Raw genomic sequence first — 16,310 nt, 5'->3', positions numbered from 1 at the left:
TAGTGGTCAGCCATTCCGGCCAAGCGTAAATTTTAAGAGATGCCGGGCCTCTGTTTTTTACGCTGTCCTTTATTTCCTGAGGTCTGCAGTTTTTTAGGCCAAACAAAAATGCGATCAAACGATAAGCAAAAGACTAATAATAAATGTGTGCTTTTATGTGAGTGATCACGTGACTGCATTTTGTGGTTCCTTTCTGAGATAATGTGCATTAATTCAGGTCGCGCTAGATTTTTCATTAAGTAATTAAAGTTAACGATTATTATATTTTATTTAACTCCTTTAAATATTAAAACGTGTGTAAACTGGAGACCAGTGTTTATTTTAGATAAAATATCATGATGACCTGCATAGAGATGTAATAATACAAGTCTCCGGAAAAAAATTGAAATTCATTTCTTCCAACTTTTTTATTTACGGGAAATGAAAAACTTTTTACGAGCAGATTGCTAGAATTCATGGTTTACATGCATTCAAATACACTAAAATATTATTATAAGCCCATAGAAGCATAAGAATTAAAAAGTGATATTGACGGCAAATACTTTTGGATCCAAATTTACGGATTAATGCTTGTTTAAATATTTTTAGGAAATCAATTTTTTACAATATTTTCATGAATTCTACGTTATTATTGATACAATGAGGGGGAAAGGTCTACGAGTCATCCTACCGTCGAACAAGAGGTGGCTGTGCTTTACGCATTCGAGAATCGGCCGATGCCTCTGAGTGGCTCGCACGCGAGCTCTTCCCCTGATAATTGTGAAAGAAGCCGGATCTACGGAAAAGATATTCCAAACAACCCCTCGATAGGAGGTGATACTGCAAAGACATAATTTGGACGTTCTAGGACCTGATATTTACTAGGATATTTTCAAACGGTTGCAAAAATTATTTCAATTTTCGCTCAAAATCCGAAATAAGTTGCGATGGACCTTTCCACTGATAATAACCCAGCAAGGCTCTAATTATTATCGGTAATCTACCAGTTAAGGCAGGTTTTTGATGAACTCTAGCTACCAAACGCTACAGTAGCATTCCCTTGCCTCTACCAGCAAAACACACCACTTCGTCCAACACTAAAATAATACCATATAATGACTTTTTCAATATTGCATTACTCCCTTCATTCCGTGCAATATCTCAATCCTATTCCTGCCCGTTCCTTGCTTGCCTAACGTTCCCACCCCAATCAGTCTTCAAAATTAAATCAAAATGTTCTGCATCCATCTTTTCTGCCTCCTTTGGATTTCTCTCTACAAACCCCTCTCTTCTCTCAACTTACCTAGCACTTCCTCATTTGTTTTCCTTTCTGTCCACTTCACCTTCTGCATTCTTCTCCACACCGGCAGTTCAAACGTATCCCTTCTACGTCTATCACCCTACTTCAATGACCATGTTTTCGCGCCGTACAAAACTACGCTTCATATCAAGTTTTTGACGAGCCCTATCTCAATATAAATATATTTATATATCTCAATATCTTGTTCTATGTCCCTATCATGAATTCCTTTAACCTCGTGAAAGCTTCATTGCCTTATGCAATTATTCTCTTAGTGGCTCTAGTGCTTTGACCATTTTCATCCAAAACTTTTCCGTGAAAGGTTAACTGTTCCACCTACTCTAGTTTTTGCTCTACTGTTTTAACAGTTACCAATATCGGAGAAAATATATCCACATTGCGTGTACATAGACTAAAAAACTAGAACACAATGGCTCTATCAACCGTATTTGTAAGTGCTATAAGTGTGTTTTACCTATGTTTTTTTAAATTGACATATATTTGCCTGCTTACATATAACCAGCTAAAATTATATTTTTAAGAATAAATGGTTGGCCTTATGCATATGAGTTCAAATCAAATACGCAGCGGGAAAAACTGTAAAAATGTAACAAGAAGCATGTGTTGGTCAAATAAATCAGTAAAATTGGATGAATAACTGATCGAAGCACTTTTCCACTTGATATTTTTTGTTATAGTTAACGACCTTGATGATGATGTATTACATCGAAACCCGGTCGTAAAATAAAATTTTAAACATGTAATCAAGTGGAGAAGTGCTTCGATCAGTCATTCATTATGTTCGACTTCCACCTCATCACGACTGAAGCAACTCAATTTGTTAGTAAAATTTGAGCTATGCGATTTAAGACGTGCTCCAATCGCATGGAGTCAGTCAAAATGGTGTCAAAAGCCGATTTCGATTTCTTGTCATTTTACCGTTAACATCTAGCGGTATTAAAAAAAATTAAGCGCAAAAGCAAAATTATTTGCAGGCTTAGGAAAACCTCTAACACTCTATGAGCTACAAGTATATTACCATCTGCAAGATGTTTGTAGAGGTTCTTTTACTGGGAATGGACATTTTGGCTGATTATCGGGAGGGTACTATGTGATAATACCATAAAAAGGTTGGCATATCCTTCGGTAAGAAATAATGGGTTTGTGGCCGTAAAATTTATATTATGGTTTTACGAGTATTACATGTATTAGCTGGCAAATAAGTTAAGAACAAATGGTGACTATTGCTTTGTGGAACACCTCAAGTGCTCTTTATCTATAGTATTTAAATGGCAAACTTATCCTAGAAAGCCGAGTTAATGTAGGTAAAATAATTTGAGGAATGTACTTTTATTATCTGTCAATTAATTCCTCTTTGAAAAGCATTCACTTATAAAACACTCTACTCATTCCAGCAACCTTTCTACTGAATTAGCTTTTCTTTTAATCCAATCGTTTATCGCATAATATTTGCGAACACTCCCCCAAGATATACCGAATACCACACTTTTACTTTTATTTTTATGTTGTATTGGTGGTTTTACTATTGTGCTCTCCACATTCTTTCCTTATTTTTTAAAAAATAGGCTACTTCCACTTTGGATGCATTCACATTAAATTCAATTTCCTCGGATATCTCAGACAAGATATCCATAGGATAGTTCAGATGTTTTAGCACCTCAGCCAATCATATTTTATCGTCGGTTTACGATAGAATGAGAGGTTTTACATCTTCAATATTTCTTCTTGCGCGCGCCATATATGTCCATGAAAATATTGATAAGACTTGGTCACGTAATGCATCATTGTTTAACGCGATGCCCTATTTTAAACCTGTCTCTCAAGACTTCATTCACAACAAATGCTCTCTTCAGGCTTGAGCCCCCTTAGCTAAAACATATGCATATTTTATTGTACCCAACACTCTTGCACTTTTTCATTCCTCCAAGATGGAATTTTTTTCATGTTCTACCAGGGTTGTCCCAGAAGTACCCGACCCAATAAAGAAAAAAAAATTTGGAAAAAATATACTTATTTTTCAACATAATCTCCTTTCAGCTCTATAAAATTTTCCCAGCGATGTTCAATAAGCTCCTCAAAATAGTCATTAACTGCCGACATCTATCATTCACAGTTGGAAAATCTTTGACCAACGAGCCATTTTTTCAAGTTTGTGAACAGAAAATAATCCGAGGGGGCTGAATCTGGCAAACAGGGTGCATGAGGTAGCAATTCAAACTTAAATTCATGTTGAAATGTAATGAAATAATTGACTTTGTAATTCCACACACTTTATTTAAAAACACACGACCCAGGTTTCGACGTTGAACGTCATCATCAGGTTGATGATGATGACGTTCAACGTCGAAACCTGGGTCGTGTGTTTTTAAATAAAGTGTGTGGAATTACAAAGTCAATTATTTCATTACATTTCAATATGTTATGCAAATTCCACAAAGTTACGCCTGAGACAACAAATTTTTTTAAATTCATGTATTTTGGCAATTGCAATAACGGATTTGTGAGCTGGTACATTGTCTTGATAAAACAACACTTTCTTCATGACCAAATGTGGCCGCTTTAGCTTGATTTCTTCGTTCAAACGTTGCAATAAGTTTGCATAATACTCGCCGTTGATAGTTTTTCCTTTTGTAAGATAGTAAATGAAAATTATCCCACGCGCATCCTAAAAAACCGACGCCATTACCTTGCCTGCAGATGAAACGGTCTGCGCCTTCTTTGGAGCAGGTTCTTCCTTTTGAATCCATTTTTTTGATTTCTCTTTTGTCTCGGGTGTGAAGTAATGGACCTATTTTTCATCCATGGTTATGAAACGGCGTGAAAATTCTGCTTTGTTACGGTGAAACTTTGCTAAACACTTAATTGAAATATCTTGCGACACTGGTTTTGCTCGAGTGTGAGCAAACGCGGCACCTATCTTGCACACATCTTTCTCATGTTCAAATTTTCAGTTAATGTGCAATGTACCACACTTTTTGAAATGCCCAGTATGTCTGCTAGCTTGCTAGATCACTTTCAGTTGACGATCATCCAGTATCACTTTATGGATTTTCTTCACCGTTTCTGGAGTCGTCACCTCATTTGGTCGACCAATGCGATGATCGTCTTGACAGCTCTTACGGCCTCGTTTAAACTCTGCTACCCAATATTTTAGTATTGAAAACAAAGTAGCAGACTCACCCAGAGTAGAATCTGGTTCAGCTTTTGTATTTTTTGCGCTGAGGCCTTTCAAATAAAAGTATTGTATCACATAACGATGACCAATTTTCTCCGTTTTCACAAATTCACAGAAAACGTTCACTATTTATGGTTGCCAAACACATACTAAACAACGTAGCGTCTTCAAACTTGAAACATATGCTTTATATGTTGCATAATTTATAATACAGTTATATATTTTAAACAACTACTGCTATCTCTAGGTCAGGCCGGTTACTTCTGGGCATTCTTATGTAACTGGCCGGTCACTTTTTAGGATATTCACTTCGTACCCTGTACTCAGATGGAAAAAAATATTATCTTCTTTTGTTTTCCCGACCGTTTTTTCCCTTTTTAAGCCTATTTTAACAAAATAAAATAATGTTGGTCGTATATTGCCAGATCGATGAGTTTTTGAAATATAATGGAATGTAAATTATCTTTTATTTGAAACGTCATTTATAAACAGCTAGAATCCGCAGCAGTCGGAATCAGGTCCACATAACCGAGCTTTACTGTATTTAAACCTTGTGCCCTTCTGATATTCCCTGTGTACGGAAATCTTTAACGCCGTTCTTCTCTGAAGGGTTAAGCCATACAGTTTCTAAAATAACAGGCATCGGCAAGGTTTTCTGGAAAAATATATATTATTCTGCAATTTTTTTCATGTTTAAGTTTTTCTCCAACTTGAGCGTTATAAGTTCAATAATAATGCATGCTCCTCCTCTTGAATTATAACCTTTACATCGGGGAAGGGCTTGTGCATTCTGATGGCCCCTAGAGCTGTCCTGACGGTAGAAATGATAATTGATACTGGTAGGGTCACCCATGTCAGATAAGTCGAAGGTTAGGAGCCAGACAAGAAGTAGTCCACGCAGCGTCTGTACCTCAGTGAGGCGGCTGCAAAGGTGTCTGACCCCAGTGGAGCGATCATTGAATGATTTTGCCGCGTTAAAAATACAATTGACTTAGGGAAGGGGAAACCACCTCAATTATTCACCCCAAGAATACCATAGAACAATACCGAGAGAATGAGCCTTGCATCAACGGAGCTCGACCCATTTTACCGCGTGTGGGGCTGAAGCCGTATTACAAAAACTACAGTATCTTCATAAGGGTAGTGTAATTTGCAATAAAAATACGGATTAAAACATAAATAGTTTCATTCAATGAGAATTTACAATGCTAAATCTTCATATCTCTAGATGGAGGAGAGTATAAATGAGATTAAAACTCCGGAATATGATGTACAGTCAGAGATGGCTGAAATATGGATATCTATGTAATGTATGCAGACGGCGAGGCGCAGTGATTGCATCAATTAGGGGAAAGGATTGAGATTTATGCGTGCGATGTGAATTCATACCCTGATTGACCCAACTGACTTTGCTCCGTACCGTACGCATACGTAAAGCGCAGCTTGAGGGCAAATCCAGGCGTATGCTAATTATATGGGTAGGCGTATCAGCAGGCGGAAGGATGGGGGCCGAATAGTACAGCGATTGCAGCAGCCTCCCCAGAATTATAACGACGACAATTTCACGCAGGGCATTCCACGTCCGGCATGAATGATTCCTAATTAGTGGTAACGGAGAGAGGTTCAGCGAGCAGATCATGCAGAATTTGTAAAGCGAGGCACGTAAGAGGATCATGAGGAGAGTGGCATCTGTTATTCCCAGCCAATATTCCATTGGGGTTGCGAATGAGTGAATATCTACACTGCTTTCGTATTACACTCGAACCAGCGTAAGGTTCGTCTCAGTTCCTCACTTATTGTTGATCTTGGAAAATGTGAGTGCGTGAACTTAAGGAAAGCTTATCTGTTGAGGTGTTAAGGTATATAGGTTTAATTAACCACGATATTATGATAACGACATGAAATCATCTTCAAAGAGAGTCTTAGTAATTGTAAATGTTAACGACCATGCTGCATATTTTCCCGTAATTCTCTCTTATAAGGAGAATGTGAAACATCCACACTTGTGATAATGTCGATAAATTATTTGAAGACATTATTTAATATACGCTTTTATAAACTTAGGTGCATTATATTGATATAATGTCAACTTTTACATGAAAAACGCATTCCTTGGAAGTTATTTCCGCTCCAAGGTCATATATTTTTTAAATTTATGGTCATGAAGACGGAAATGTAGCCTTGATTGAAATGCCTATGTTGTTAATAGTTGTGTTTACCATTTTATTGTTAAATCTAACTCTTTAATAGCAATTGAAGAATCGTTCTGCATTTTCCTAATCAAATGAGGCAAAAGATCCATTTTCTAGGTGTAAATTTATAAAATACTACCTGACACTCGATTTTTACAAAAAACGAATATTGTTCTCTTGCCAAATAAGCGAAATTCCCTCGGACCCGATGAGTCAGCTTTCACTAAAGGCCATCACTATAATCGTACCTTAAAAACTATCTTTTTGGTAGGCGTACAAGTTACATTACAATTGGTAAGTGTCTTTGGTATGATATATATATATATATATATATATATATATATATATATATATATATATGCATATATATAAATATATATATATATATATATATATATATATATATATATGCATATATATAAATATATATATATAAATATATATATATATATATATATATATATATATATATATATATATATGCATATATATAAATATAAATATATATATATATATATATATATATATATATATATATATATATATATATATATATATATATAATACTGTGGCTCTTGCCACTGACAGAGGAGAGTTTTTAAATTTAGTTTCTTCGAATCATTTTTATAGTTTGCATTCCTTCATTATCTGTCTCAGTAATAATTTTTACTGGTATCTCCTCGCGTAAATTAACTTAGTTTTTTAACCATATTGTTAATATTAGCATAAGAAAACGACATCTTTGAATATTAAACTTGTTATTTGAAGCTTTCTTGAGCGATGTAAGGTGGTCAGAGAATTAAAACAAAATCACATTTTTTTATCAATAGAGGTCATGTTTCTCTAACGTAAAACTTCTGAATTGTTAAACTATGTAAACTGTGTATGTTTTATAAACGGACTATGGTAACTGAAGGACTAATTACTGTCGGAGTATTGGACTCAAGTTTTGAACTTACCTACTGGCCGTTGAGTTGACGCTTGTGTTCGATTTTGAGCGGTGTCTGCGAGAAATGAGAGCATCCCCGCGGTTTACAACTCCTCCCTTGTTGGTCGTGGAGAAAGTACGAAGCCTGTAAAATGCAGATTCGTCTGATGACCCCCTTGGGTTGAACGCTGACTCCGGAAGGCTGCAAACTCTTGGCCTGATGTGATCCGCGACTGAAAATAAAGAAATACTCAGATGAAAACATTGTGTTTGCCATGTGAGTTGACATGGCGAGTTTGCAAAAAATATTTTGTGCTATGTTAATTCATTTTTTTTGGCTTTCCTTCAAATATTGTCTTCTTTTTATGCACATGTTATTTACGCTTCAGTGCAAGATAAAGAAAACTTATGCAAAGAAAAATTCAATTTTGGGTAGTATTAATACGCCGATATAATCACCACATTCGGGATGAAGTAATTTAACAATAATAAAGCGTGGTTTACAGAAAACTTATTGATTAAAGTGAAACACTTAATAGCAGATTACAAATCTCATAGTTAAAAGTTACTTTTACGTTATTCACTCTATAAGCTTTTCCCGTTGAAATCCGTTACCTATTGTTCTGTAGGCGATAGTTCGGGGCTGCCGAAAGCAAAAATTCATAATTGCGCCAATCTGTTTACGATTGCCTTCCGACATTGGTATATTCATGAATTTCTAATAGTTCATATAATGACGTTGACGATCTTTGGATGTAATAAAAAGGAATGAAAGTTGAGCTGGTAAAAGCAAGGAAGAAATCAAAGGGGAAGAATTTTGATGCGGTACAAGGGAGTCTCGCACGGATGCTTGTTAGTAGTTATTTTATTTGATAATATGTGTAATACTAGCATATGAAGCCACCCATTTACTCCTCTATTTTCCATGTCAATACTGTGATTACCTCAAATAAATTTAAAACAGTTGAACGGAAAAATTCGGAGTATTTACGTTTTCCGGATGAATAAAACGCTGAACACAAGGCAAAGGTGTTGCCTCGGGCTGCTACAATATGAAAACAGGGATTCTATTGGAAGTACTTCAGAGCAGCACCCAAGTTCATGAGGTGTAACTCTCCTGCACCAGAGCATCAACTGGATGTATCACGTCTCCACGGGCATGTGCTACATTGGTCTCAATATTAGTGGAGAGAGGACGAAACAGGTGGCCGGCTGAAGGCATTGATATCTCGACAGTGGTCGACAAATGATGTTCGTCCGGAATAGGAAAAAAGCAAATTGCCGATTACTTTTTTCGGAGACTGGACTAGATTCCTTCAGATTCAGATGCATTGGTTATGATCCGCCTCGCGATCACAATTATTTCGCTATAGAGAGGTGTCTTACACTGGTAGTCGAGGAGCAATCCCTGCGTCAGAAGAATAGTACTCTATGTCGAACAAATGCATCCTGAGTTCTGAAATGTGTGTTTTAAGATTATAGCAGGAAACATGAATGCCACTATTTATGTAGCATCAATATTTAAAATGCTCGGCTTGATTATTATGTCATTTTTGATCTGTGAACAAAAGAGGTTCTCAACATTTCAGTCTCAGATGCAAAATTTTATTAATCCCAACGTGCCTGAAATAATGCACGCTACAGCTAATTATATCAATTAAAATGCTTAAATTCGCGTAGAGTTGACAGTTACTTCTTAACCCTGATCACTTGTAATTTGGGAACCTTGTTGACTCACAGCGACAAGTTGGGACATTTTGGAAAGAGGTAGCAGCATGAAGACACGAACACACGTCCTTCACGTATGCAATAATTACCAACAGTGAGAAAATAATGATTAAATTTTCACAAAAAAGATTGGAAGTGTACATCTCTATAGGTTTATCTCACTTCTTTCACTAGCATAGTTCTTTTATTCACAAACTTCCAGGGCCATCCACATTGTAAACTGTTAAATTCTAGGTATCATTTCCTTGTTAAAAGCATTTTTCCTCATGCTGAAATTGGCCACCTACGCAACGGGTTACGACTGTACTCCTTCATTTGAACGATCGAATTATTATGTAAGTTTCTCCTACCCACGCAACTATATTTTGTGTAATGATAGAGACAAAGAGAATTACAATTTTCGACTTAATAATATATATTTTATGTAGCCATCTTTTCTCATGACAATTATTTCCAAATAACGCTTTATGTTTTGGGGTAGTGTTCTTTCACTTTGCATATTTGATGTTGTGATATAGTTCTTGCTATGCAGTTTCAAGTACCTCCAAATAAAATTCTACGGTGTTCCACTCTGTGACGCATGTAACTTGTTACAATAAATATAAATTATCAATGACTACTAGATATAATGATATATAAATAATTGATCACTTTCGCACTGTTTTTAAACGTAAGTTTTGCAGGGAAAAATTGAATTTGTAAATTTTGCGAAAATATGATCATACTAAAATATTATTTAATTTAAACATTGTTTCAAATTTGGTAATAAACTGTCGGAAAGATTACTAAATATCTAAGGATTTCTGATAGTTTTTAACCAATAAAATAATTTTTTCGGGTGAAAATTCTTCTTGTTTTATAGGCTTGAATACGAGGGACCATTGACACTTGTCATTGGCCTCCGCGCTGGCTGATGTTCACTCCAGGATTGAAATTTCTAAGGTTTTGAGAATTAAATGATATTGTCATAGATTTTAGTTGCTTCTTTGCTATTTTTAAAATAATTAAGTAGCCTTACATGGTGAGTGAGCTCTCTTTGTTAAAAAGAATCAATAAATAAATTTTAGATATATTCATACGTAACTTAAAAGTGTTAAGTGTTCTCACTATCGTCTAGGTATACTTTTCTTGATTTTTATTCATCGGTCTCGTTACTGGTCTTTCTTTAGCTTTGCCATTAATTTAGCTTATATTAGCAAAAGTAATCGATAGGTATTATCGATTATTATATATTACCGGCTCGGGTAGGTATGCAATTATTATAAAATATCTTACAACGCCTCTGTTGCTTAACTGACGGAAAAACTCTGCTTAAAATCGAGAACTTAAGGTTTGAATAATGGTTTTAGCTTACAAATATAGCTTAAAAACTTAGCTTTTCTGGGCTTCACTTTTTCATTTTCAATTCTAGCAGTTGTTTTGCTATGATTTTCCAAGTTATCTATACACATGGCCGTGAAAATTGCTTGGGATAAATAATAGAGGTGGTTTCCCGATACCAAGGTTGTAGTCCAGGACTGTGCTAGAGGAAAAAACGTTAGACAAGTCAGGAATGGGTAGAAATAGGATAGGAATGTTGGATGAAGGATGAAAAATGAAGGATAGAGACTGAAGAAAGGTTATTGTGATGTGGGTGTCAGATTGTTTTTACTAAGAGCCAGTAAATGTATCGTTGTCTAATCTTTATCCATCCAATATCTACTTCACACAATAGGTCACATAATAATAATGATTATATCAACTAAGTTTGGATTAAATTAGGTTAAAATACGTTTTTAGAAGGAATACAAAATGTCGTGCCGCTCTGTCATTTCTTAGTAAATCGTGATAATACGTACATTTTTAGTATTTTTGTAGTAGTACGGTAAATAAAATGAAATCATTCTCTTTGCAAGTGAAGTATTCAAAGAGACATTTCTGAGTGTAGACTTTGGAGGAAAGATTACTGATAAGCGCAGTAATTTCCTTTGTACAGCAGGTGTAACAAAGAAACAGGTGCCTTTATACGCAGACATTTTTTTCACCACGATAAGTAGTTGGAGAGAGTTCGTGTGTTATCTTATCGGAGCATTCTGAAGGTTTGACGTAGGAAGATGGATCGATGGGAAAATTATGTCTTCTTTTGTTTCTGCAATCACAGCCTATGTAGCCCACTCTCATTTTTGCTCACTTCCACGGGGAATCATTATCTCAGCGCATGCCACTTTCTAACTCTTCCTACCTTCATTGCAATATTTTGAAGTATATAGACAAAAGGGTTTATCTTCACACGTTCAATTAGTAGGACTGTTTATTTTCATCAAATGGATCCACGAAAAATGATTATTCCTATGCAAATATCAGGATTTCGGCTGAGAAAACATATTTTTTGAATTGAAAGTACTCCAAAAGAAGAAATACACGTGAAGTGAGTTTTTTCTCCTGTTAAAGCATAATTAATAAGGCAAGTTTAAGCTTAATGCGTAGGACCTGAATTTAAGTGGAAATAAAATCTTCAATAATACTATATACTTCCTATAATTTCACATGATGTAATGGCTAAGAATTAGAAAAAGTTTCTTTCCGAGATGGTTTTTTATTTTATTCAAATTTCACTGAAATTTTTTCTTCCTTTCTAGTTGTATATTTTAGTACGTGAGCAATGGATTCTCATTTATCCAAAGAGATTTCTGATTTAATGTAATAGGAATAGCGTACGATACAAGTCGTAATTAAATTGTTATTGGGCATTTTTCACTTCTATTCCTCCTTTTTAGTCTGATTTATACCAGATTGTAATAATTTATGTTGAAAGCTAAAGGAAAAACGGTTCGTAAATGGAAGCGAGTGTCATAAAAAACTATTGCTACCAGCATGCCGGAGAAATGACATTGATAAAATGCTCGATATCCATTACTCATAAAGCCTTTGGAAAATGAATACGGTGGCTTACGTTAAAATATGATGAGTACTCACGAGGTTAAATTGTTTTTCCTTTACTTCCTTTATTGTAATCCATCCTCCGCTTTCTCTGAGAACTGTACATACTGGACAAAAACGCACGTACCATAGTACGTGATAGATATTGAAAACTAGGTCAGATGGACCAATACAGAGTTGTCTTAACTTTTTAAAAGCAGTGCTTTCTCTCAGAAATACCGCTTTTCATAACCAACTTACATGATATATAAAAACGTGTACACTTTTTATGGAGAAGAAAATTCCTTAAAATAAATAAAAAACTCAGTGTGTCCGAGTATGTTTTTCCGAGTATTATATTATACTTGAATACATGAAACTGGTATACACGTTATGTTAACATTGTATGTATTACTTAATAAATCCAATAATGAACCGAGGATATTATATATTATGATTAATAATAAGTTAACTTGCCACCCCTCTGCTGCAAGTGAAGGTATGATTTTCACACAGAAATGAAACTGAAATTTTGATGAATTTATTTCCCCGAGAGCTGACGTAAAAGACATTCAATCTATTTTAATATAGATTTATAGAGAATTGGTAATGTACCTGTTTACACCAAGAAAAAAATATTTCTGCTGACGGAACAAACTTTTAACGAAATTGGAGCTGGAGGATTTTTGCCTTGTAACCTGACAATATAAACATCGCAAGCAGTACGAATTTGTCATTTGCTATATAGTTTAAGCTTTTAAATTAGGATTTCCAAAATACGGTGAAAGAACTGCGTATGTCATTTCAAGGTGTTTCAGAATATGGATGTCTTGTGGACAATCTCCGATTTGTTTGATCTCTACGTTTATTTTTTTAAGCAAAGGTATACTCTTATATTAACGATTTCAATTTATAATGCCCTACAGAAGCAGTCTTCAAGTCATCATCAAGTTTTATAACTAACGTTAGAGTTTACCAGAGAAAAATACCTACTGCGATTCAGATTCAGAGTAGGGCAAGTTTCTATTGCTATAAAGTAACGCCTTCGGTGTCAGAGAAGGTTCTGTTGTCAGCAGAACTGAGTTTAGCTGAGGTTTTCGTGGATATCACTTGAATTTGAACCCTGGACGATAGAATAATTCCCTGGTGACTAAGTTATAACCTCATCAATCACCTTTTTACTCTCTATTTACAATTGAATCGCTCTCATCTCTGCCTGATTATGTTACTTGTTTCACTTTTTTCCTAACTTCAGCTAGAAGCCGTGACATCCGACATGGTTTGCTCTCTCTCTAGTCGGTTTCCTCTAGAGGATGTTACAGGGAAAGGCATTTAACCTCATAGAGTGGGTGTGCCATGAGTAGATTACGTCAGAGTGTTCGTTTACTGTGCTATGATGTGCCCCTCCTCCCACTTGGCTGCAAAAGTGTTATCGTTACATCACGCTCCTCTGAGGGAGATTGTTGTTTCTCGAAAATGGGTTTTCGTCGACTCGACGGGGGATAGAAAAGATCGGCAAAACCACTCTCGCCGGTCGCTGTCTCTGCAGAAGCCTAAGTACCATGGAGAGAGAGGCTTTTCTGCATGTATTGAATTTGACTTCATATTTTTATTTAATGCACTTAATTCTGAAAAATATATCAGAGTAAAGAATAATTCCAAAAATACTGTCACCTATCGCCACGATTTTTTTAGGTTGCGTGCGACGGTTTAAGAATCATAAAATTTGGTAAATATATATTATGCTGGAAATTTATGATACCTCATCGGATGTAACGAAGGCGGTCATTATCTGATGCGTTTATTTTACCCATTCGGTGTAAATAACGATGTCCAAATACTCTGCTATAGCAGAAAATGTATGTAATGTAATGGCTTTTTAAATGGGTTTCAAAACATTTCCTTGCGATAATACGATTACTATTAGCTAGAAGAACGTATAATGTATTATATGATCGAATTTTTAAATTGATTATCATTAATTCTTCCTGGATGTTAAAGTATTTTGCCACAGCTCTGCGACGAACTTGCATGTATACATTATTTAGTGTTTTTGACTACAGGCCCTGTTGCTGTTTATGCTTAACAAAATGTTAAGTTTACGTTCCCTTTAAATCTCCCCTGTAGATTTTAGAGTTGCCATAAAGAATCATTGTGAATAAAACAGCTCCTAGAAAAAAATAGGGTTATCATAAGGACAGATTCTTCATGGTATCATGGAATTCCAATGTATATCATTCTCTGCGTCCCTCAACTGCTGCACGGCCTTACTCAGCCAATAGAATTCAGACCACATTCCGGACGACCTTTTACCTGCACATCTCAGAGCATTTCCGAGAGTTATTCGTTCTTTTTCTACAAATTTGATATGAATCAGGTTTTATAATATATTAAATTTCAGTGTAGAGTTAATTACGTTGTCGGAAATTCTCATTAAATTGTCGAGGTCAGTATGACAGTTGATATTAATCAGTTTTCGCTTTGATTCACTGTGGAGGAAATTGAATATTAATTCATTATTACAAGATTCATATATTACTATAGTTTAAGGTTGTTAAAAAGATTATAATGTAATGTAAATATAGTATATAAAAATGCTTAAAGTGTAATTTTTAAAACAATAAAATATATGTAAAATTTGACCCTTTAGAGGAGCAATCTGTCGGAGCTGTCTTAAAATTGAACCTGAACCTTTTTATATTTCTTTTGAATTGGAAAACATAACAGATAACGGAGGTACTCAATGCCGTTCTGTACATCTTTGCGCCTACTTTGATGAATACTGAAAGGTTTTAGGTTCATTATTTCTGTTCTGGTAATCATGAATAACATTATTTTTTTAAAATCTACAATGCCCGGAATACCTGGCATAATATTTGTTAAGTCAGCAATAAACCTGTTAAGTAGCCAAATCGTGATTCATAGATGGCTTACTTTTGTCATATTGAAACAACCGTGCAATAAACTAATTGTGTAGTTTACCTGCTGTCACCAGCCTGAAAAAAATCCTGTTGCGAGTGTATTAAGTGGTGCGGGAAACACCTGTAACGATGAGCCCGCCTAGTTTCTCTTATCCCTCCGATTTATTGTTGACCTAACAATATAAAATCTTACTTGACAAAAGGAAACCATTCCTGTTACCCTGCCTTAAAAAATGAAAGGGGAAAGGCCCCCCGAGGCCACAAGTATTTTCCTCGTATGAAAGAGCTCCCACCCTCTTCCCATCTCTCCCTCTCTTCGCAATCGTTATAGATTCCATTCTATTCTGCGGAATAACCCGGCGTTTTACGGAGGAGGAGAAAAGAACGCTTTTGTGACAATCCAGAGAGAAAAGAGGAGCCAGCCAGCCTTCCAACCCCGCGTGGTTTCCTCATGGGATGATGGGAGTTTCTCTTACCGCTGGAAACACCGCGTGGGCGAGGGGATGAGGCGGGTTTGGGAATGAGCGGGATAAACGCCAGGGATTGGGAAAAATAAGGAAGCAAGAGTGGTGGCCCCGATCCGCTCAAGCGCCGCTTCCCAGTGGAAATATTCTCCCTTTAAAGGTCTCCTTTTTCATAAGTCAGGTAAACCTTTTTGTGCCCGCGAGACGCACCTGCCCTGATCCTTTGCATTAGGATACGTGACGGAGAAGGTTGAGGAGTCCGTTTCCCTCTCATTTGTGCTCCGCTACCAACTTATAGTCCTCTCCACCCGTTGCGTAATCGATTTGCGGTTGAAGGAAATCATAAATTCTGAGTAAACATTGAGGACAGATACACTCACTGAGTGCGAGCTTCGGAGATGCAAGGCATGTACGTATTTGTTATAACTCATACCAGACAAACCATTGGTATACTACCTTGATCAAAAAGTTCCCGGAATAACCACCGTGTGGCGCTCCCATCGTTCCGATTTGAGTTCTGTTTTTTTGTTAAATTGGTACATCTGTTGTTGATATTCCCTTTAAATCTTAGTGTCATAAGTTGACATTTGCAAAAGTTACGTAGCCAAGAGTACATCTATCTCTGTGTGTGTTGGCGATTTTTTACAATTTCAGAAATGGATTTAAATTTGCAACAACGAACTTGTATTAAATTTTGCGTAAAA

The 16,310-nt window shown here is 35.8% G+C and overlaps 1 protein-coding gene across 1 annotated transcript in view; it reads right to left on the bottom strand.

Moving 5' to 3' along the window:
- The window catches only part of LOC139689628 (GTP-binding protein REM 1-like), a 282,257-nt gene that overhangs the window by 221,008 nt on the left and 44,939 nt on the right, over window positions 1-16,310 (bottom strand). The window contains exon 3 of the mRNA XM_071586799.1: window positions 7,627-7,828. Within this exon, the coding sequence (XP_071442900.1) occupies window positions 7,627-7,828 (202 nt within the window). The remainder of the gene's footprint in view (window positions 1-7,626; window positions 7,829-16,310) is intronic.

Source organism: Hetaerina americana, unplaced genomic scaffold, assembly GCF_022747635.1.
Source record: "Hetaerina americana unplaced genomic scaffold, ioHetAmer1.1.p SCAF_26, whole genome shotgun sequence".
Classification (NCBI taxonomy): domain Eukaryota; kingdom Metazoa; phylum Arthropoda; class Insecta; order Odonata; family Calopterygidae; genus Hetaerina; species Hetaerina americana.
This window is presented reverse-complemented; position numbering and strand designations above follow the sequence as displayed.